We start from the raw sequence: 23,085 nt of genomic DNA, 5'->3' as shown, positions 1-23,085 counted from the left end.
CAATGAAGTAGCATTTATCTTTCCTAATTTTAAGGACACATGGAATCATTTCCTAACTCGATACTCTGTTCCAAATTAAATGGAATTTTAAATGTACTTTTTTCATTTTACATGAAGTCAAATGGTAACATTTTCACATTGAAAGTTCCATAACATGAAATATAAGAAGTGCAGTAAAGAAAGCCCCACCAGCAGGTACCAGGGTGGCTCAGTCAGTTAAGTGTCTGACTTTTATTTCAGCTCAGGTTCATGATCTCATGGTTTGTGAGTTCGAGCCCCGTATTGGGCTCTGTGCTGACAGTGCGGAGCCTGCTTGGGATTTTCTCTGTCTCTTCTCTCTCTGCCCCTCCAACATGCACATGTGTTCTCTCTCTCTCTCTCTCAAAATAAATAAACTTTAAAAAAAAGAAAGTCTAACCAATAAGTTTGTTTCTGTCTTGGGCAAAAATTAGTAATTAGTAAACTAGTAGTACTCTTCTGTGTTTTGTTGTTGTTGTTGGCTGTTTTTACTGTTGCCTTTATCAGTAAATGTAGTAAAATCTTTTTAGTTTTAATGCTGTAGGAATTTGCAGTACCATAATTAGACTTTGGTAAATTTTTTACTTTTGGTAAATTGTGATGAGACAATCTCCTAGTTAATTATTTCTTCAAATAGTGTTACAGTGTAGTGTTTTAGTTAAATAAGTTAACAAACTTCATAAGTTCTTGAATTGCTAATTTGTAAGTAGGGTTGTACGTGTGCCAATTTTAAAGGTATCTCCTGTTTTAAGTAAAAGCCTATATTGGAAAATACTTTTTTATTGCATAGATACTTGATAGTATCTAAAACTACATTTTAAAAAGTATTTTATATGGGGCGCCTGGGTGGCTCAGTCGGTTGAGCGTCCGAATTCAGCTCAGGTCACGATCTCGCGGTCCGTGAGTTCGAGCCCCGCGTCAGGCTCTGGGCTGATGGCTCAGAGCCTGGAGCCTGTTTCAGATTCTGTGTCTCCCTCTCTCTCTGTCCCTCCCCCGTTCATGCTCTGTCTCTCTCTGTCTCAAAAATAAATAAATTAAAAAAAAAATTTTTTTTAAGGTATTTTATAAATCTTACGAACTGTTGTTTTAGTCCCAAATTTTGAGGGTTTCCATTTGTTTACTCTTCATTTGTTGAATGTCTTCCTTCATAGACACTGGTAAATTAATACACAGTCTCCAATGTCAAGAAGTTCATATTTTAGTAGGTATGAGAGATTTACAGAGATCTAACTGAAATGTATTATGTAAGTGTGATTATGGGAATCTTCAGAAGAGCGTTGAGGATTCCATTCTGAGGAAGAAGAGATAATGACTTTTGTGCTTGGTTTTGAAGTAGGAATAGAAGCTTCAGGTAGGCAATGTCAAGGAGTAGTCAGTCATTATTTAAGGTTCCAAAACTTCTGTTCAGGAGAATATATAAAGATATAAAACATATAAGGTTATAAAATACCTTAGTAATGTCTAATGTCCTTCTTGCTGGCATACAGCTTCTAAACTTGTCTATCATTTTCCATAGTTGTAGTATATTCTGTAGCTTGAGAGAACTAGATTCTAGATAAAGCTCTGGTACTATTTTTTTTTTTTTAATTTTTTAATGTTTATTTGTGCGAGAGACAGAGACGGAGTGCGACTGGGGGACAGGCAGAGAGAGGGAGACACAATCTGAAGCAGGCTCCAGGCTCCAAACCTTATAAGGTTAATCAGCACAGAGCCTGATGCGGGGATCGAACCCACAAACCGCGAGATCATGACCTGAGCTGAAGTTGGACACTTACCTGACTGAGCCACCCAGGTGCCCTTCTATTTTGTTTTTTAAACTTTGGGCAAGTTATTTAACCTTTCTGGGTTATAATAGTTTCTTTATTTATAAGCTTCGAAGACTAGTGGTTCTTAGCCAGGGATACATAATATAATCATTTTAAAGGGTTTTTAAAAATACATGTGTATCTTGACACAAACTACTGAGAAGAAAAAGCCCCTGAAGTGATTCTGATGTTAAGAGCCACTAAGATAAGTAAAATATGTTTTTAATACCTCTGATTTCTTTCTCAGGAAGTTGTTCACTGTAGTGATTTAATTTTGTTTTCTGTGGTATAATTAAATTTCTGGAATGCTAGTAGACTGCATGTAGACTTTCTACCAGCAAAATCATCTACTGAGTATTTGTTCTCAGCTTCTGTTATGCTTCAAGGTACACTTTTTATTTTCTATGCCATGTTAATCTTCTTGATTCTAACTCTTGAAATCTTAAATAGATATCCCGTTTCTCCTACATCTGTGGAATACTCTTTTTATTTTTTATTTTTAAGTAATCTCTACAACCAACGTGGGGCTTGAACTCACAACTCTGAGATCAAGAGTTGCATGCTTCACCAACTGAGCCAGCCAGGCACCCCTGTGGGATACTCTTTAGTTAACCTTATAAGGTTGAGAATTCAATGAGTTAATTAGTATTAAGTGCTAGTGCAGTGCCTGGCACAAGAGTAAGAAATAAATAAGTTTTGGCTATTGTTATCAAACCTATTCCTGGGCCTTGAAACAAAGTGGACCTTTAATAAGTGTTTATTTTTTTCCCCTGTTAAATCCATCTCAAGACAACTTCTGGAAATATTTCTTAATTATCCTTTTTAACTACCTGACATTATAGTTTTATATCTACTTACTGCTAATACAGAGTAAGTATTTATATGTATTTCAGAAATGTGTTCTTCAGTAGTCCTTTAAAGAGTAGCTTCTCTAAAACAGTAAAAATATGATCATATATAATGCTTTTAAAAAAACTATGGAGCACCTTTGTTTTATAAATGGAGATGTTTTTCTGTATTGCAAGCTGAAAAATGTTTAAGAGCAACAGTGACATAGACCTCTTCTTTTGAATTGAGTAGTAATTAGTAATGCATTTGAATCATTAAAATTTTTTAAATGTTTCTTTTTGAGAGAGAGAGAGAGAGAGAGAGAGTGAGCAAGTGGGAGAGGGGTAGAGAGAGAGGGAGGCAGAAGTTCTGAAGCAAGCTCCATGCTGACAGCAGAGAGCCTCATGTGGGGCTCAAACCCAGAAACCATGAGATCATTACCTCGAGCCAATGTTGGACAGTTAACTGTGCCACCCAACTGCCCCTATATCATTAAAATTTTTAATTAATTTTGAATTATATAAGACATTGAAATATTTCTTAAGTTTGTGATTTTTCCCAGAACTAGTGCTTAGAAAACAATAAGCATAATTTATATACCTTTAAGGTGGATGTTATTAGCTGTAAATAACAGGTAGTTATTGATAAATTTACATTAATTAAAAAATTTTATTTATTTTTTTATTAAAAAATTTTTTTTAATGTTTATTTATTTTTGAGACAGAGGGAGACAGAGTGCGAGTTGGGGAGGGGCAGAGAGAGAGGGAGACACAGAATCCGAAACAGGCCCTAGGCTCCGAGCTGTCAGCACAGCGCCTGACGTGTGGCTCGAACTCATGGACTGCGAGATGATGACCTGAGCCGAAGTCGGATGCTCAACCGACTGAGCCACCCAGGCGCCCCTAAAAAACTTTTTTTAATGTTTGTTTATTTTTGAGAGACAGAGCATGAGTTGGGGGGGAGGCGCACATAGAGACAGGGTGACACAGGATCCAAAGCAGTCTCCAGGCCCTGCTGCCAGCAGGATGCTGCTGGATGCGGGGCTCAAACTCACAAATCGTGAGATCATGACCTGAACTGAAGTTGGATGCTCAATCGACTTGAGTCACTCAGGTGCCCCAATTTATATTAATATTAAAGAAAGCATTTCTAATAATTCCAGTTAACTTTCCTGTGAAGCTTCTTAATCTAAATTTTAGCAGTGAATTGCTTTTTTTTTTTTCACTTCCCAAGGGGAAGTTCAAAGCAGTTTGGTTTGCCAAAATGTAGGTGATATGGACAAGAAAACAAAATAATTGGAAAATTAACCACTAATATGAGAATTTAAGGCTTGTTTTGCTTCTGACAGATTTTCCAGTACCTATTGAAAAATTTCATTGTATTATTTTCATTATTTCTAAAATAAATAAAAGAAGGCTAGGTAAGTTGCTTTACTAGTCCATGATTTTAGGTGATGTTCATTCTTCTTCTAGGCTTTAATGTCAGTTAATTTCCTTGGAGACTCGGGAGAATCTTGGTCCTGTTATGCTTTTAATTGTGCAAAACCTTTAAAAACTCTGACTTTTTTTATTGAGAAAAAATTAAATTCCTGTTTCTATATAAATTGGTAACATTTTGCATTTTTCTGTTCTTCCCTTACATATTCAGATGGGGCTGGTTTCTTTCCTGTACTCTCACAAATAGTATTCTCACTCTGATCTCTGGGATTTCATTCATTTTATTTTTAAGATTTTTTTTTTAATGTTTTATTTTTGAGAGAGAGCATGAGCGGGGGAGGGGCAGAGAATCTGAAGCAGCTCTAGGCTCTGAGCTGTCAGCACAGAGCTCAACATGGGGCTTAAACCCATAGACCATGAGATCATGACTTGAGCTGAAGTCAGATGCTTAACCAACTGAGCCACCCAGGCACCCCTGTTCATGTTTTTTAATTAAATTATTGAATTTATTTTATTTTTTTTAAAAGTTCATTTATTTTGAGAGAGAGAGGGGCAGAGGGGCAGAGAGAGAGGGAGAGAGAGAATCCTAAGCAGGCTCAGCACTGTCGGCACAGAGCCCCACTCCACGCTCCATCTCTCATGATTCTGGCTCAGGTCTTGATTTCATGGTTTGTGAAATTGAGCAAGGGGCTCTGGGTGGATAGCAAGAAGCCGGCTTGGGATTCTCTTTCTCTCTGCTCCTCCCTGACTTGTACTTTCCCTGTCTCTCCTAAAATTAATAAACGTTACGAGTCGGACACTTAACCAGGTGAGCCAGCCAGGTGCCTGTAAGTTACTATATTTAAAAAATTGGTTTGTTCTATAGTTTTTTGGCAAAGGAATGTGTTTTACTGCTGACTTAGATAGACTAGGACTTAAAAAATAAAACTGACCGAACTAAGCAGGTTTTTCCTTTGATAGTAATTACTCCAGTGAAAGTTTTGAGCAGCTGAGGTAGTGAAAGAATGGGGCATGTTTTTTTACTTTTTGTGTTTTTAAAAATTTTTTTTAATTAAGCATTTTTAGTGCTTTGGAATCTTTGGGTCCTCAACAGCTAATAGTTGTAAAACCTTAATTTTTCTGAAGCTCCTTTCCTCTCCGTTGAGTGATGGGTTAGACACTTTCTAAAGTATAGATGTTTTACACACAACAGGTGCCCAGTAAATGTTCTCTTTATTCCCTACCCTTGTTGTTGTTTTCTTTTTTCTTTTAAAAAAACTTTTTAATGTTTATTTATATTTGAGAGAAAGACAGAGTGTGAGTGGGGGAGGGGGCAGAGAGAGAGAGAGAGAGAGGGAGACATAGAATTTGAAGCAGGCTTCAGGCTTTGAGCTGTTAGCACGGAGCCCGATGTGGGGCTTGAACTCACAAATTGCAAGAACATGACCTGAGCCAAAGTCATATGCTTAACTGACTGAGCCACCCAGGCGCCCCTGTTTTCTGCTTTCTTGATTGTCGCATAATCTCTTATGAATAGAGGACTATTTCTATCTATATTTGATTTTTTTAACATGATAAGTTCTTGAAAAAACATGTAGCACTAATCACGTAAAATTAATCTGTGTTATGTAATCTTATGTTGTGACAGCCTAAGGAAGGGACTTGGAAGGGGTTTTGGTGGTAGATTGGCAGAAATATTTGTTTTAAGGTTTACTTTAAAATCACATAAAGTTTGGTCTTGAGGTTTCCAGTGAAGGATGTTTACTTTTTGGCATGAGTAAAATATTATATGGTTTTCTAAAACATCTTTGTTCTTTATTTTTGGTAATAAATATTATATTTGTATTTTGTGAAAAAAATGAACTTGGAGATGTCGGTTGAAATACTGACCTAGAATTGGTTACATAGAAAATCTTAACTTTGATAATTGGGAACTCACTATAGATATTGATGTGTTTTGGGAAGTTTTATTTTAAAAAATAGAAGATGATTATTTAGAACTTAATTATTAAGTGCTTATGTACCAGGCACTGGAATAAGCACTTTATTTGCAGTTTGTCTTTTAAAAATCTGTACAATCTATCCTGTTAAGTAGGTAGTATTAGTACCCTTCATTTGTGGATTATAGAACTGAAGTTCAGAGATTAAACAACTTGCCAGGAAGTCATATGGGCTGTGCTCTTTGACTCAGAGACAGATTTCTTAGTTATTATATTTAAGTATTCCCTTTAACACTAGTGCAATTTTATCTGTCACATTATATAGTCATAACTTAAATAAAATATAAAAAAAAAATTCAAAAAACCTAAGGGGCACCTGGGTGACTCAGTTGGTTGAGCATCCGACTTTGGGTCAGGTCATCATCTCGCAATTTGTGAGTTCGATCCCCGCATTGGGCTCTGTGCTGACAGCTCGGTGCCTGGAGCTCCCTTTGGATTCTGTGTCTCCTTCTCTCTCTGCCCCTCCCCCACTTGTGCTCTGTCTCTCTCTATCAAAAATAAATATTTAAAAAAATTTATATAGTCATAACCTTGTTGAATTTAAAGATAGGTAGAATATTCATAGAAAATAAAATTTCAATTGTGAGAACTGGAAGTTTAAGTATATAAATATTTAAATTTGCTTTAGATCTTCTGGAATTTTAAATTACAGTATTTTATGCATTATGAAAGCATGGTAAGTCAAGATAAACAAGATTTTGGAGAGGGGTTTTTTTTTTTTTAATTCTGTGGTTCAGATATAGTGTCCTTTTTCTCTAGTGAAGTAGCTCTTTTAGCCAATTAAGCAAAAAAAAAAAAAAATTTTTTTTTCAGTAGGGCTATAAGTTCAGTTATTTAGATGCAATTTTGCCCTGTACTCACCTTTTCCTTCTTTCTTTTTCTTTTTTGGTGTGTGTGGCATGGTAGAAGTATTCAAAAGTTTTATTCAAAAGTTTAATTTAATTGGTAATTTGTTAAATCTTTTGATTCAGTCTTTATGGTAAGCCTTTTTGATATGTATTACTGTAAAATGTGTTAATAACTAAGTACAGTAGTATATGTCATTTTCTTAAATGTGCCACTTCAAAGGATGATACTTTTGAGAGTGAAAGATTAATTTTGTGTAATATTGTAGTTGTAGGATGAGGTAGAGTTTCATAGGTACCAACTGCAGACAGTGTTTTTGAAATACAGGTTGTTATTTTATGATATCTTTGTCCTGCATATCCTGAAAATGAAATGTGCTGAGTTAGGGTGGGGAAGAAGAAGATTAATTTTTATAAACTGAGACAGCTGGTTACTTGGAATTTTGCTATACTGTTTTGGTATAGTAGGAAATCCCCCTCCCCCCCCCCCCCTCTTTTTTAATGTTTATTTATTTTGAGAAAGAGCAGGCAAGCAGGGGAGGAGCAGAGAGAGAATCCCAAGCAGGCTTCATGCTGTCAGCACAGAGCCTGATGTGGGACTTGAACGTTAGGAATCACGAGATCATGACTTCAGCAGAAGTCCGTCGCTTAACCAACTGAGCCATCCAGGCGCCCAAGTAGGAAATCCTTTTTTAAAAAATCTTCATTTTTTTCAACTTTTTTTTTTTTTTATTTATTTTTGGGACAGAGAGAGACAGAGCATGAACGGGGGAGGGGCAGAGAGAGAGGGAGACACAGAATCGGAAACAGGCTCCAGGCTCTGAGCCATCAGCCCAGAGCCTGACGCGGGGCTCGAACTCACGGACCGCGAGATCGTGACCTGGCTGAAGTCGGACGCTTAACCGACTGCGCCATCCAGGCGCCCCTAAAAAATCTTCATTTTTGAGAGAGAGAGAGAGTGAATGGGGGAGGGAGACAGAGGATCTGAAGCAGTCTCCGTGCTGACAGCAGAGAGCCCAATGCAGGGCTCGAACTTATGAACCGTGAGATCATGACCTGAGCCAAAGTCAGATGCTTAACTGACTGACCCATCTAGGCACCCCAGTAGGAAATCCTTTTTAACTGAATTAAGTACGGCTTTTTGTTAGATGTATTTATTTACTTAGATGTTAGCTTTTAGTCAGGTCATTGTTTTTTTCTTGTACTTTTTTTTTTCTTTGCTTGAGTTTTCCTTACACAGTGTCTCTGTTGGTATTTAAATAAATCAAGCAGGTTGATTTCAGAAAAAATAAAATAAGGTCTAGTACTTTTGTATAGTACCTATGAACCCTGTATTTTTTATTGGCATTTCTGAGTGCTCGTGGTATGCTAACTATCTGTAAATTGCATGCATGCACACACACATACACACACAGATATTCATGTAATGGGGCTAAAGACCTTATAGGGTAAATTGTATTTATTATCAACCTATGTAACAGATGGAAAAACTGAGGCATAGAGGAGTAAAATCACTTGCTTATGGTTATGCAGCTAGGAAGTGATGGAGCTAGGATTTGAATATCTTGGAAATCATGTTCTTAACTATTAGGTTAAACTGTAAAAGTGCAACAAATTTGGTAGACGTAGGGCAAATGAAGGAAATATGTGATTAGAAGAGGGAATTGTAGTCATTATTTCTAGTTCCATATACTATGATAAATACTGTTTTGCAATTACTATTCATGAGACTTCTACTTGAGTAATTATAATTATTGTAGCTGTTATTGACAACAACGAGCATTTTTAGAGCATTTTAGAGCACTTATGTGTCAGTCCTTCAGCTAAATATTGTACACAGTTTATCTCTTTTATAATCCTCATAATGAATGTATGAGGTAAGTACTAACTTCCTCATTTAAACATGAAGAAACTGAGACTAGGAGATATTTTGTAATATATTCAAGTCCTGTGGATTGTAAGTGGTGAAGATTAAAACCCAGTAAGTTTTAGAGTCTGTGTTCTGTCTCCCGCTATCGTATGTTTAGCTATGGCTCATTGAGCAGGGTGGAAATAGGGAAATCAATTCCAAGGAAAGATTATACAACCATTTATTTTTCCATTGAAATGAAATTCCATTCTTTTAGTTTTTAGAGGGAGAAGGAAGAGTTCCTCTTATATGTACATGCTCACCTGAGCACGTATATATGTGAGCATACATATATGTTAGTTTTCAGATACTTGATTAAATTCTTCTACAGTAGAATTTGTGCTCATGGGAAATGGGTATAGTAGTCTATCGTATTTTTGTTATTAGATAGTCACTAATATTGTTAGAATGGATAGTTAAATTTTTAAATATTAGAATATGGAGGATAAAACATTTCATTGAAAAACTGAATGTAATAAAAAAATAAACTGAATGTAATTTGGAATCACTTTAGGATTCTGCACCACCTCAGGCAATATTTAGGAAACTTGATTTTCATTGTATCATTGGTGTAAGGAAATGCTAATCTAGGTATTTCTGTTTGGACAGAATTTTAGTATGTGGTTCTTAGTTATTATTATATAGCATAATATTTTTGGGGAGGTGGACTAATTAGCAAATTAGTTTATGTGCAATAAATGATGGTCTACTCTGAAGAAAAGTCAGATATATTTTAGTATTTATGATGTTGAAATAGAATTTGCATAGTTGCCTTGTGTCAATCTCGTGAAGGATTATGAAGTTCTAAATTTCTTAAATTAATTTTGCTTTATCTACTTACGTTTGAGAATTAAGAGCATTCTTAATGCATTCCTATTTCCATTTGGAAAATACAGGAATGTTTGCATTGATTTTTATACTTTGACTTGGAAGGGAGTTAGGTGATTTTTGAAAAATAGTTTCAGTTTGGGCTGAAGTGCAAAAGTCATCCAATAACAATTTACTTTTATTCTTGGCTACCGTTTCTTTTTAAGGTATGTAAAATTTCACTGACGGTTTTGCTCCTGTTTTTATAGTTGCATGTAGTCTTCATTTTTCCTTCTAGTATTATTTTAAGTTGATTTAGAAAGAGCACCAAGAAACTGACATGGTTGTACACGTACACAGTAGTATTTAAATATATATGAATAGTGTAAACTCTATAAAATCTATTGTATACTAAACTCGCTACTTAGAATACCTTTAAAATTGTAGCACCATATAGTTCTAATCTTGTTTTGTTATTCATAGTCTGCGGTGCATAAGTTCTCTACTGAAACGTATGTCATAGTTTGACAATCATTGTTTACACGTAATTTTCTCTCTTTTTATTACAATGCTTCCCCAGCAAGGACAAGTTTGGAAGGTTTGCAAAGCTTTTCACCTTCCCTTTGCCCGCTTGCCCGCTTTCAGATCAGTTTCATGTTTCATAACTTCTCTTTCTGCAATTCACAACATAGCCATAGTAAAAGATGAAAAAAAAAAAACATTAAATTGCAATATGATATATCCTCACACATAGAGAGATAAAACTTTTCAAAGGACACATTAAAAAAAATGCAATGAGAAGTTAAATAGCAATGTTATAGTTTAATTCCCTAAGAAATAACATCTCACTAGCAAGCAGTTAGTTAAATGTCGCATAACGAACCACTGAATAGTACTGATTATATTCTGTATTGCTGATAGTTCAGATAAAAAGTTCTTTCTAATGCTTACATTTGTATAATGCTTTACAGTTTACTACAGAGAATGCTATATGGCTGATGTGGTCAAAATGTAAACATTCCCATTTATTCTGTGCTTATGAGATCTAGAACAGATACAGATTCATTGTTTGATGTGCTGCCGGTATGATGGAAAAATACTGTTGTAACTCAGGTGTTCAGAGGAACAGGTTACACACTTGAGTACTATAAAGACAATTTAGCAGCTTCCAGTTCTTTTGAACTAGGGCTCTTGTATTAAAATGTTTAAAATGAATGAGGAAAACATTTTGGAAAAGACATTTAAACATAAGCTTTTATTTTATAACACTTAGAAAGAAACATTTCCAGTACTCTTCTGAATATTTAATTTTGTAATAATTTATTAGCTTCAGATGAATACAATTCTACCTCAAACCAAGACTTTTTTTTTTCTTTTTTTCTTTTTTTTCTTTAGGTTTGAGCTTTTTTCTTCACTGCTGTTCTGCGCTAACTGCTTTGAAACTTTCCATGCATTTTTTTCAGTAGAAGAACATCTCTGTACTGTCTCCCATTGCATATTTCAGCTGTGACAATCCCTGCACTTTGCCTATTCATTTTATCACCTGCTCACCAAAAACAATAAATATCTCTAATTTCTGATTACAGATTTGCTATTAGTTAGTTGGTTTTAGAACAAGGATGCATTTCACTTTTTTATTACTGTTGTTTTATAGGCATGTGGAGATCCCAAGGCAAAACCATCCTACCTTATTGACAAAAATCTGGAATCTGCTGTGAAATTCATAGTCAGAAAGTTCCCTGCTGTAGAAACTCGCAACAACAATGTAAGTCATAGAAATTTTTGTGCTACTTGATTTTAACCATCAGTAGGGAAAGTAATGGTTAGATTAATACTTGAAATAGTTCTTATTTGTCTAACTCTTTATATTTTGGTATACCAATTATGTACATTGATGAATGACTTTTAGAGACACAGACACTATTCTTATCTTTAAAACTGGGAAAAATGACTGAAGTATGTCACCGTTTTATCATACAAAACATAAGATGTTAATTTCTTACATACTTCTTCACTTTCAAGTTGCAACAGAAAGTAAGGTAATAGATATGTTTATGTTCCAGATATTTGCATGACTAGTTGGGGAGTTTTTCCTAATAATCATACACTATTTTGAAATTAGTAAGTGTCATAGAGCTTATATTGTTTTTAGTAATTAGCTATGTTTAGTTATAAAATATATGTTTCTTTAATATTTTTATGTTTGAGAAAACTTTCTGAAAAATAATATAACTAGGTGATGTTGTAGGATCTTTATTTTTCCATATTACTTTCTTCAGATGGGGTAGTTTTTCTTAGTATATCAAAATATAATCATATTCAGAGTTTACATAATCCTGATATGTTTACATAATCCTTTGGTAGTTCTTTATAATAATTTCTATAAAAACGAATTTTAGAAAATTAGAGCTAATTTTTATTTTACCATGTTCTTTCCATATAAATTTTGTTGTTGGAATCTTTCTACATGTCTTCTCTTTTTAAATATTTTTCTTTGGTAGTCTTGTGTTACAATCTTTGCTCTCTTTTTCTTTATGTACAAACTTTGTATGGAAATTTCCTCTTACATATGGTCTTCCTACTTTTGAGAAACTGTTTAAAAAACTTTGTCATCCTTTAGTTTCCTTAAATCCTGTATTTTTATTGAAGATTCATATTTAACTTACTGATATCACCTTTACTTAAAAATATTTTAATGTAGAGGGAAAATACCAGTCAGAAGTAATAAAGTCTGGTTAAAGTCTCTGTTTCTTCTTGTGAGTACAGGTTAATAGAGGTCTTTCTTTGTTTCATAGAATATGTTTTGTAATTGGTATATTAAGGTATGACAACTAGTTCCTGATTACAAATGGGTGGTTCAAAGTACACACTTTTTAAGAACAGTATTATTTGTGTGGAGACTCTTTTTAGTTATTGACATTAATTAGCTGACTTATCTGAGAAATAATATACTCAGAATGAGAGAGGGTTTATGAGAATCGTTTTACATTTAGTTTCATATACACTTCTGTTTCTCCTGGCTTATAAAATCTCTGTGATATGAGCTCTTCAGAGAATCATTTAAGTTTAATTTGTGTGTGTGTGTGTGTGTGTGTGTGTAAATGTCCATGTGAGAATAAGCATAGTTCCTAAATATGAGGTTTTTTCTTAGAAAATTAGCAAGATCTGATTAAATACAGTTTTCATAACAGTAACATATTTTGTTAAAGAGTAAATTAAGAGTCTTTGCTCCTTGATTTGTGGGGTAAACTTTATAATAATGCTGCTGTTTCTTGTTTTTTCTAAATTTGTACTTCCCTTCTCAACTTTTGCAGCACAAAGTTGTTTTTTTTAAGTAATAGCTTTATTAAGGTACAATTCACATATATACAATTTACTCATTTAAAGTATACAATTCAGTGAGTTTTTAGTACATCCACAGAGTTGTGTGTCTAGTTCCACAATTTTAGAACATTTTCATCACCCCAAAAAGAAACCCCAGACCCATTAGCATTCACACCTGCTAATCCCCCATCCCTGTGCGAACACTAATCTACTTTCTGTATGCTTGTTTTGGAGATTTCATATAAATAGAATCCTATAACATGGTCTTTTGTGACTGGCTTTTCTGTTAGCATAATGTTTTCAAGGTTTATCCAAGTTGTAGCATGTATCAGTACTTCATTTCTTTTTATTGCCAAAAAAATTCCGTTCTGTGGCTATAACATTTTATTTATCCATCCATCAATTGATGATTGGATTGTTTCTACTTTGCTTACTATTATGAATAATGCTGCAATGACATTTGTGTAAAAGTTTTTGTGTGAACTTATGTATACTTTGAAGTAGAATTACTGGGTCATGTGGTAATTTTTTGTTTAACCTATAAAATCAGTTGGATATTGTTGGATATTATGCTGCTTGTAGAATTTACTTTGGTTGTTTTGTGCAAAGTCTCAGTTTTGTGATACGGCCTTTACAACTATCTCATGTAATGCTATTGTATTGTTTTTTGCCTACTGAAGTATTATATACTGGGTATTTATGAGGTTTTATGATCTCAGTTTTGATAAATCCTGGTGAGAAGTTCCTAGCCAACTTGGGTTAGGAAATGACAAATGAGTGACATTTTGTTATTATTTTTTAATTTCATAGAAGTAGTTAATGGAGGTGTCAGGACTGGGAATGGCAGTAGCATCTGGGAATGATGGAAACTTGCAGATTTCTGGGTGCTAAGTAAACTGAAAAAAATATATTGATACCATGGTTGTTTTTTTTTTCCTTCCTATTCCTGGTCTTTGGGTCACTATATAAATATGTATCACAGAGCATGCTTACTTTATCTCAGAAATCAGGGAGAATTCCTGGTAAGCACTAACTTGTCCCCAGTTTTAGAAAAGGCAGACAAAAATACTGTTTTGGTGAAAAATTAAGCACAAATTTTATTTTGAAGTTTCTGAGAGTAGATTCCTACAAAAAGGCTACCTGTGTGCTGATAGATAACCTGGTTATCTGGTATTCTAACAAAGGGAGGACACTGCTAACAGATACAGCCAGATTGGTTCCTAACATAGCCTCAGCAATGATGATGTTGGGTTCTGTTGAGTCAGTTTTGCTGTCTTGCTCGGGCCCTTTTGTGACCAGTTAGAAACTTTTGGACTCTTCCAGTTCTGGATTTAAGGAAAGTCTGGGCCAAAGGATGTCTTGTTTTGTTTTGTTTTGTTTCCCTGAGTCATGATGTTGAACTAAATGTGCCCGTAGGCTTCAAAGTAGGCTGATTAAGTAAAATTCAAATGAATAAAAGTTTTGTAACTATAGTAGCACTTACTACGTGTCTAATATGTGCCAGGCTATTTTAAATTTTTTTTTTTTTTCAACATTTTTTTATTTATTTTTGGGACAGAGAGAGACAGAGCATGAACGGGGGAGGGGCAGAGAGAGAGGGAGACACAGAATCGGAAACAGGCTCCAGGCTCCGAGCCATCAGCCCAGAGCCTGACGCGGGGCTCGAACTCACGGACCGCGAGATCGTGACCTGGCTGAAGTCGGACGCTTAACCGACTGCGCCACCCAGGCGCCCCTGTGCCAGGCTATTTTAATAGAGTTAATAGATTTTTAAATTTATTTTTAGGTTAAGGAAAGCATTTCTGAGCAGAGAGATTGTCTAATTTATAACATGATAATCTTCTAGTATTTTGAAAGGATGACTGCAAGTGGATGTAAAATTGGTTTCCCAGAAGTTTCTTCTGAGTATATAGAGGGAAATTTGTTATTTTCCTGGGTAAAGAAAATAGTAGAAATTCCATATTTTAACAGGTAGAAATTGTTTTGTCCAAGAAATTCTAAGGAGCATTTTAAGGAAATGATCATGTTTATGTATGTTAAGACATTTCTTATGAAATGTTTCCTAAAATATTTCAAACTTTATTTACCCCTTTTGTTCTTGTGTTGTATTTCCATCTAAAAGCTAGTTTGTTTTTTAAAACAGTTTAAATATCTGACACAACAATGTCATTATAGGATTTGCCTACTTACCTACATTTTAGTATAAAATTTTGGATTTGATTCCCAAATTAATGACAAAATGATATGTGTATGTTGAATTAAGTCTTAATTCCCTAAGAGTGAAGACCTTGTTAGTGAGGAGAGTGCCACAAGAATAATATAAGGGATTCTAGATTGAGAAACAGGCCATTATTGAAATAATATGAAAATTAAGTTTTCAAACTTAGAGGAATATTTTGTGTTATAAGTGTTAACTTTTTTCTTAAGGAACACAGTATTACAGGATATTATGTATTAAATTAAATATTTTAAGTAGCTTGCAAGGTTACTCAAGTAAAGACAAAATAAAGCAACTCTAATGTTGGTTGTGAGACAGCATTAGAATCTGTTTTTAAATAACTTTTTATCCCTAGTGCTTGGTACATAAGAGACAGTAAATAAATGTTTGAATGAGTGAATAAGATTTCTTTTATTCAATCATTATTTAAAATTTATGTCAGAACTCAAACTTACCAATAAATTTTTAACTTCATTATGTTGTTAGCTAAAAATTAACTATCCTTTTTAGTGGAGCTACACAGATACATCTCATTAATGATACTACTGAGAGTAAACTGGAATAAGATGAGTCCCAGCTTCTTAAAAACATAAATGTGTTTTGGGAGTGGGCTGGTGGACTTGAGGACAGATGTAGGGAAACCCTGACACATGCAGTGTGATTTAGTTAGTAGAAGGAAGAGGTGAGGAAATTTACTTGTTTCTAGCTTGTCTTGTCTTGGCTTCCGTTATGATGTGGTAGTATACTGGTTACGAGGATGGACTTTAGAGTCAGTGAAACAGAATTTGAGTTCTGGTCTTTCCGCTTATTAGCTGAATGATTTGGAGTAAGGTATTTCACATCTTAAAGCCTCTTTGTTATTCTCTCTAAAATGATGATAATACCAATCTCAAGAAGCAGTTTAATATCTCCTACAGTACTTCACAGATTTGTGTGACAAATTGCTTTTGAAAAATGGAAGCTGTTATTTATATTACCCCTCTGACTTTTTGGTCTGCTTCACTGGCTTTTCTTCTAGCTGCCCTTTAAATGTGGGTAATTCTAAATGACTCCTTCCCACCCCACCCCCAGCAGTATATATGTATGAAAACTTTCTCTTCCATTGCTTCAACTAAGTAATCTACTCTTCTGTTTTCTGGGTTCTGAAATTCTAGGTCTGATTCCAGCTACCCTTTGGACAGCTGCACAAGTTAAATGATAGCAAACTTTGTATCCAGTATTGAACACATGATTATTCCCCATTTTGTTTCTCTTCTATGTTTTCTGCCTTGAGCCATCATCTTCCACTTGGTTATCTAAACTAGAATTTTTAGATTCCCCTTTGGCTTTTATAAAATGTCAAGTTGGTGATTTAGAGCTCATCATTTTTAATACTTGTCAGTTTCAATAATGTCTTGAATTTATCCCCTTCAGGTCCGAGTCTCCTGCTGGGACAAATGCTGTGATAATCCAAACACTGCTTTTCTTGCCATTCCAGTCTCTCCTCCTGTTGCCACTCCCCATTCCCCACACAAGAGAGGTCAAACAGAACACTAATCTGTTTCTTTGTGGTAACTCCCATCTCTGTTTTCCTGCCCTAAGCACTCATCTTTGAATTCTGTTGACTAGGATGTAGTAGGCCAGCAAGAAATGCTTTGGTTTTAAAAGGAATTATCATATAATAAGATAATATAACAAGATTTGGAGGATATATTTTGTCATTAGTCAATATGTCTCTCTGTATATCTTATAAATACCCTAATGTAAACTTAAATATTTGGTTTTGACCAAGTAAACTGTGCCAAAATTGAAAGAATTTTAATACAATGAGAACTAAAGTGTCTATTCTTTTAAAAAGGTATCATCAATATTCATTTAATATCTCTTCTACATGTAATAGTCTTTAATTCTAACTTGAATAAACAGAATAAATAGAAGAATGAACCCCTCGTTAAAGACACAAGTAAGCCATGCTTTGATATATTTGAAAAGTATTTGAAATAGGTTAAGTGCTGGCAGGGAATTGCATTAGCACTAATGACCTACCTAAACTGGTTTAAATTTCCTTTTAGTTTATACCTAAATAACATAAATTCATGGTAATGAGCCAAATAGTTTGAGAAGAATTTGAGATGAAAAGTGGGTATATCTCCTATCCACTATTTCCCACCCTAGTCATATTTCTCAGAAGGAACGTCTTATAAGGAATATACTTGTTCTTTTATAAATTCATTTGCCAGTGTTAGACAATGCCTATTATAAATTCTCTTCTACAGAAGATGATAATTGAGCTCATTCGATTTCTTGCTCCTTACTTACTCTCCCTTCTTCTTGATATTTGATAGTTTTGTTGTTAATATTTTTGGATCATTGGTTACTTCCTTTTTGAACTTCACATAGTACAGTTCTCTGTTTTTATGCCCTCACCCTTGGTCATTTATACTTTAATACTGTCCAAATTGTTAGTGCTTTCTTTTGTTTATGAAACCATAAAATGTTCTGAGACTGATTTCTGTGCTGATTCCAAAAATTAGCAACTAGTAAAGACCTGAGTGCTTAGTTTGTATTCTTCATTCCATTGTCACATTGGACTTAAAATAATTTATTTATGTGTATATCTATAGTATATTTAGCATTAAAGTAAAATGGATTCTTTCATCCAGAATTATTTTGTAGTTAAATTTGTTTCATAGGTATATCATGATTTCTGGACTTACAGTTATGTGCCTTGATAGAATTCTTAAAATTTATCCATCCTAATAATCATATCACCTATGTAAGCTTTCCTTTTTGTATGGAGCCCACTCTTCTATAACTTGCTGTCTTCTAACTCCTCTGTGGACAGTTTGCTTATGTCTGTTGCAAAGCTTTCATCTTGGGACATCTTCTCTTTGTTGTCCCAAGTATAATGGTTTTTACCTGGGCTTTTATATGGAGTTTTCACAGAATTTGGGAATCCCCTGATACTGTGTACAGAATTTGAATGTGAGTGTATTTTTTGGCTTTCATTGTATTCTCAGGGTTGATTCCTATGATCCCAAAACACATGTGCTTTGAAATCACTTTATTTTGTGAATTTTGTGTACTATATATTCTAATTATACTAAACTCTAATCATAACCTCTTCAGCTCATTGATGCTCTCTGTTTTCCTGCAAATGAGACTGCTAATGAGCATTATACTGGGGTTTCCCCCAAGGAGATGCATTCCTGGCATTTGCAATCATCTTTCTATTTTCCTCAAATTTCTTAGTTATATCTTGCCCTTAGTGATAGTTTTTTAGCTATCTTCCAAACTGTCCCTTTGGCTGCAACGTTGGTTATGATGCCCTTCCTAATAACAAAGGATATTACCAATATGTAATCACTTGTTGATCTTTAATTTTTATTTTCTTGGTTATTTGTTTGAAGGGAGCTTTAGCTACTTTAGCCTGGTACCCTTTGAGCACCGTTAGTATGGTTTCTTTCTGTTTATCATGGCTGCCCTGGTCTTACCTTTTGTCAGATCAAAAAATTTTTGCTAAGATGCAGAATAAAAGGCGACAAAAGAAACTATAGTGGAGTAAATAAGAGATGTTGCAAAAACACTTATTCTTCTTTATTCTTCTTCCTAGCAGTCATCTTGGGCTAAAAATGTTTTAAATATGTATACTAATGGTCTTTAGCAAAAAATAAATAGAATAGTATACGATGTTAGTCCTCTGTGTAGTGTTAGGTAGAATGCAGAACATGGGAAAATATATTTAAGTGCTTTTTAAAAAATGTTCATTTATTTATTATTTTAAACAACATTTTTTTAATGTTTGTTTATTTTTGAGACAGAGAATGAGACAGAGTGTGAGCGGGGGAGGGCCAGAGAAAGGGAGACACAGAATCGGAAGCAGGCTCCAGGCTCTGAGCTTTCAGCACAGAGCCTGACGTGGGGCTCAAACCATGAACCATGAGAATATGACCTGAGCCGAAATCGGGAGCCCAACCGACTGAGCCATCCAGGCGCCCCAATGTTTATTTTTGAGAGAGAGAGAAAGAGAGAGAGAGACACCGACTGAGTGCAAGCAGGGAAGGGGCAGACAGAGAGGGAGACACAGAATCTGAAGCAGGCTGCAGGCTCTGAGCTGTCAGCACAGAGCCCAACGTGGGGCTCGAACTCATGGACCGTGGGATCATGACCTGAGCCAAAGTCAGACACTTAACTGACTGAGCCACCCAGACGCCCCTAAGTGCTTATTTTTTAAGGAGTATTTTATTTTTGGAGAGTATGTGTATACTTTCATGGCACAAATTGGCCATGCTTTCCTTAGCCTTGAGGTCTTTGTTTATGCTGTTTTCACTATATGGAAAAATACTTGCCTCCCATATTCTTTCATTAGGCTAACTTCTCCTTGCCTTTTGGGTTTATCCTCGGATGTCACCATTTCAGAGAAACTTTCTTTAGCCCTTTCAAGTTAGGTTAAGTGCTGCATGAATAGTTCCCTCCATTTATCATTCATTCACTTATTTAAAACATTTGTTGAGTGCTATCTGCATAGTCCTGTTATGGGAGAGGGGATCCAGCAGTGAATAACTAGATTAAATTACAGTTCTTGTAGAGCTTACGTTCTATTGGATAAAGATAGACAAAAAAAGAATATGAATGTAATATCAGGTAGAGATGAGTTTTAAAAAGAACAAAACAGAGTGATAGTGGGGAGATACTTACTTAAGGTGACCAGGGAATGCCATACTGAGGAGAAGGATATTTGCAGTCATTGAGATTAGAGCTGATAGTGGCTTGGGCCAGAATGGTAGAGGTGAGAAATGTTCAGATTCTGAATTACTTTGAAGACAGCCATGAAATGTTCAGATTCTGAAAATGTATTTTGAAAATAGAGTCTATAGTAATTTGCTGATCCATTGGTATGGGGTACATGAGACTATGAGAGATGACCCCAACATTTTGGCTTGAACAGATCTCAAGATTTACTTGGGTAAGGACCCAAGATGAACAGGTTTGGGGTGGGCGCGGGCATAAAAGGGATAGTACTCAACAACTCAATATTAGATATGTTAAATATGTCTAAATATTAGAAACCTGAGTGGAGATTTTGAGTAGCTAAGTATACGTATTAAGTCTAGAGCACAGGCTAACATGAAACAGAAGTTGAAATGGAATTATTGAGTGTTTTAAGAGAGAGGAGGAATGGCATAATCATTGAGAATGAGAGAATGAATTGACAGTAAAAATTGGCAGTGAAAATGGTGTCGTGTTGCTACTCAGTTATGGTTTATGGTCATGAATTCAGGTTGAGATCAAGTCAGCATATCTATATGCTTTCTCTTATTGTGGGTTTTATCAGGCAGTCATAATGGAGAAAGAGATAAGGGAGTAATCCAGTGATGGGCCACTCAGTCTTAAAATGGTTAAAAAAGGTATTATGGCATGAGAAGGCAAGTGACAGGAAAAAAAATGGTAGGGTAAATGGATCGGAGGTGCTTCTGAGTTCCAAGAATTGATGAGGGTGTAAGGTATTAGGAGGGTATTACAGGTCTTAAGTGGGAGTTATTCATAGATGCCAGTTTACCTTGTTTCCAAATCTCCCAAGAACAACATATAAACAAAAAGGTCAGGAAGAAGCCAAGAGAGTTTAAGCATAAACTTTATTCCTCTTTACAGGCCTGCAAATTGAGGAAATTTAACATGAGCCACCACACTGTCAATATGTAAGAAAAATAATCCCTGGGAGCCCTCTTTATTTTAGGGTATCCTTTAACTTTCCCCATCTTCCTCACCATCCTCACTACCTTTAGAAGCTCTGACCATTCTTGTGGTCTTTCTCAAACTGGGAAGGGGGAGGAATGTGTGTGTGTGCTTTAAACTTCTTTCATGTTATTACAAGTTGGTGAGGGTCTTTGTCTTGTATTATAAGCATTATAGTGTTTCACCATTTTTGAACCTTGCACCTAGAAGTTAATTGTGGTGTAACCAGCTTTTAAAACTGGATATTTACCTTAAAAAAAAAAGGTGAGAGTTACCTGCATACTGACATGTACATCCTTCAGTAGACTATATACTCTTTTAGAGGCAAGGTCATCATTTTATTCACAGTTTTATCCCCAGCTCCTCTTATGATGCCTGATAATATAATAGGTTGGGATGTTTGTTGACTAAATGAATAATATATTTATGAATAAGTAAGTAAAATGTGGTATATCCATTTAATGGGATACTATTCAGCAATTAAAAGGAACACACTACTGATAGATGTTGTAGTATTGATGGAACTCCAAAACATTGGGCTAAGTGAAAGAAGTCAGATGCAAAAAGCTACATATTGTGTGGTTCTGTTTTATAGGAAATGTCTAGAAAAAGCAAATTTGTTGAGACAGAAAGTAGATCAGTAGTTGCCTGGTTCTGGGGGTAATGGGGGTAAGAGTGAGGTTAACTGTAAATAGGCACAAGGGAACTTCTTGGGATAATGGAAATGTTCTAAAACGATAGGGTTGGTGGTTGCACAACTCTAAATTTACGCAAATTATTTAATTGTTCATTTATCATGGATGAATTTTATGTTATGTAAGCTACCTTTTTTAAGTGATTTATATTTTTATTTTTTAAATGTTTGTGTATTTTTGAGAGAGAGAGAGCATGCCACCCAGGCACCCCATAAACTGTATCTTAATAAAGCTATGAAAAACAATTTTCAACAGCCAGAAGTGGTATTTTATTTTTTATTTTTTATTTTTTTTAAGTTTATTTATTTATTTTGAGAGCACGCTTGCGTGAGCTTGAGTGAGAAAGGGGTAGAGAGACGGGGAGAGAAAGAATCCCAAGCAGGCTCCATGTTGTCAACATGGATCCCCATGTGTGGCTTGAAATCACTAACCACAAGATCGTGGCCTTAGCCAAAGTCAGATGCTGAGCCACCCAGGTGGTCCTGGAAGTATTTCAGAAAAAATGAAATGTATTCAGAAACTGTGAGATCATGACCTTAGCTGAAGTTGGGTGATTAACTGACTGAGCCACCCAGGCATCCAGAGAAATAAAAACTTTAAAAAGTAAAAAAGTATAACCATCAAGGACAGTTTAATGTTGACTTATTACCTTGATATGTCAGTAGCACCTGGGGCCATCTTGACATAAATAGTTCGGCATAATTATTGATTATAATGTTGACATCTAATCTGTAAGAAAAGCTTGATTTTTTTCAGTGCCCAGGTTATGAAAGCAAGGTAATCACATATTAGAAAAATAAAAATTATTAAAAATGAATGTGAGGAACTAGCTTCATTTGTATTGGAAAATGGTGCCATTATACAAAAATTACATTATCATTAACACAGTATACTACCTTTTATATAAATATGTTACACCAACCTCTCTTTACTCTAGGACCTATAATTAGTGATTTTTCTAGTACTAATGATAAAATTACAGTAGTTTCACGAGTTTGTATTAATTTGACCGTCCTGTAACCAGAAATCTTAAACTTTCAGGGTCTTTTCAGGTGCAACTTAAGGTGCACAGGTGGTGAAATAGAGATTGTTTTAATTTGTGTTACTTATTAGTCTTTGTTTCAGTTACTTAGTACTATATAACAGATGACCCCAAATATTAGCTTAAAACAACAACTTATTTCTTATTCTGTGGGTTCACTGGGCAGTTCTTGTGTTTGTCTCACCAGCCTTATGTCACAACTACATGTAGCTGGTGGGTTGGCTGGGGGGTGGGCCTAACTGAGATAGCAAGATACTGAGACTTTTCATTCCTCATGATATATCTGAGGCCTCTTACACATGGCACTCAAGGGCAGTGTTCCAAAAAGAGCAAAATCAGAAGCTGCAAGGCCTCACATTAAGAGTGTCATTGCTTCTGCTTTCTGTTGGTCAAAGCAAGTCACAAGGCCAGCTGAGATTGTAAGGGTGGGAAAAGAGAATACTATTGATGGGAGGAGCAATAAA

The 23,085-nt window shown here is 35.1% G+C and overlaps 1 protein-coding gene across 1 annotated transcript in view; it reads left to right on the top strand.

Annotated features, from left to right (window-relative positions):
* The window catches only part of NCKAP1 (NCK associated protein 1), a 109,534-nt gene that overhangs the window by 7,158 nt on the left and 79,291 nt on the right, over positions 1–23,085 (top strand). The window contains exon 2 of the mRNA XM_042949337.1: positions 11,282–11,392. Coding sequence (XP_042805271.1) covers positions 11,282–11,392 — 111 coding nt within the window. The remainder of the gene's footprint in view (positions 1–11,281; positions 11,393–23,085) is intronic.

The sequence above is a fragment of the Panthera leo genome, chromosome C1, assembly GCF_018350215.1.
Source record: "Panthera leo isolate Ple1 chromosome C1, P.leo_Ple1_pat1.1, whole genome shotgun sequence".
Lineage (NCBI taxonomy): Eukaryota > Metazoa > Chordata > Mammalia > Carnivora > Felidae > Panthera > Panthera leo.
Note: the sequence above shows the minus strand (reverse complement) of the source record. Positions and strands in the feature narration are given on the sequence as shown.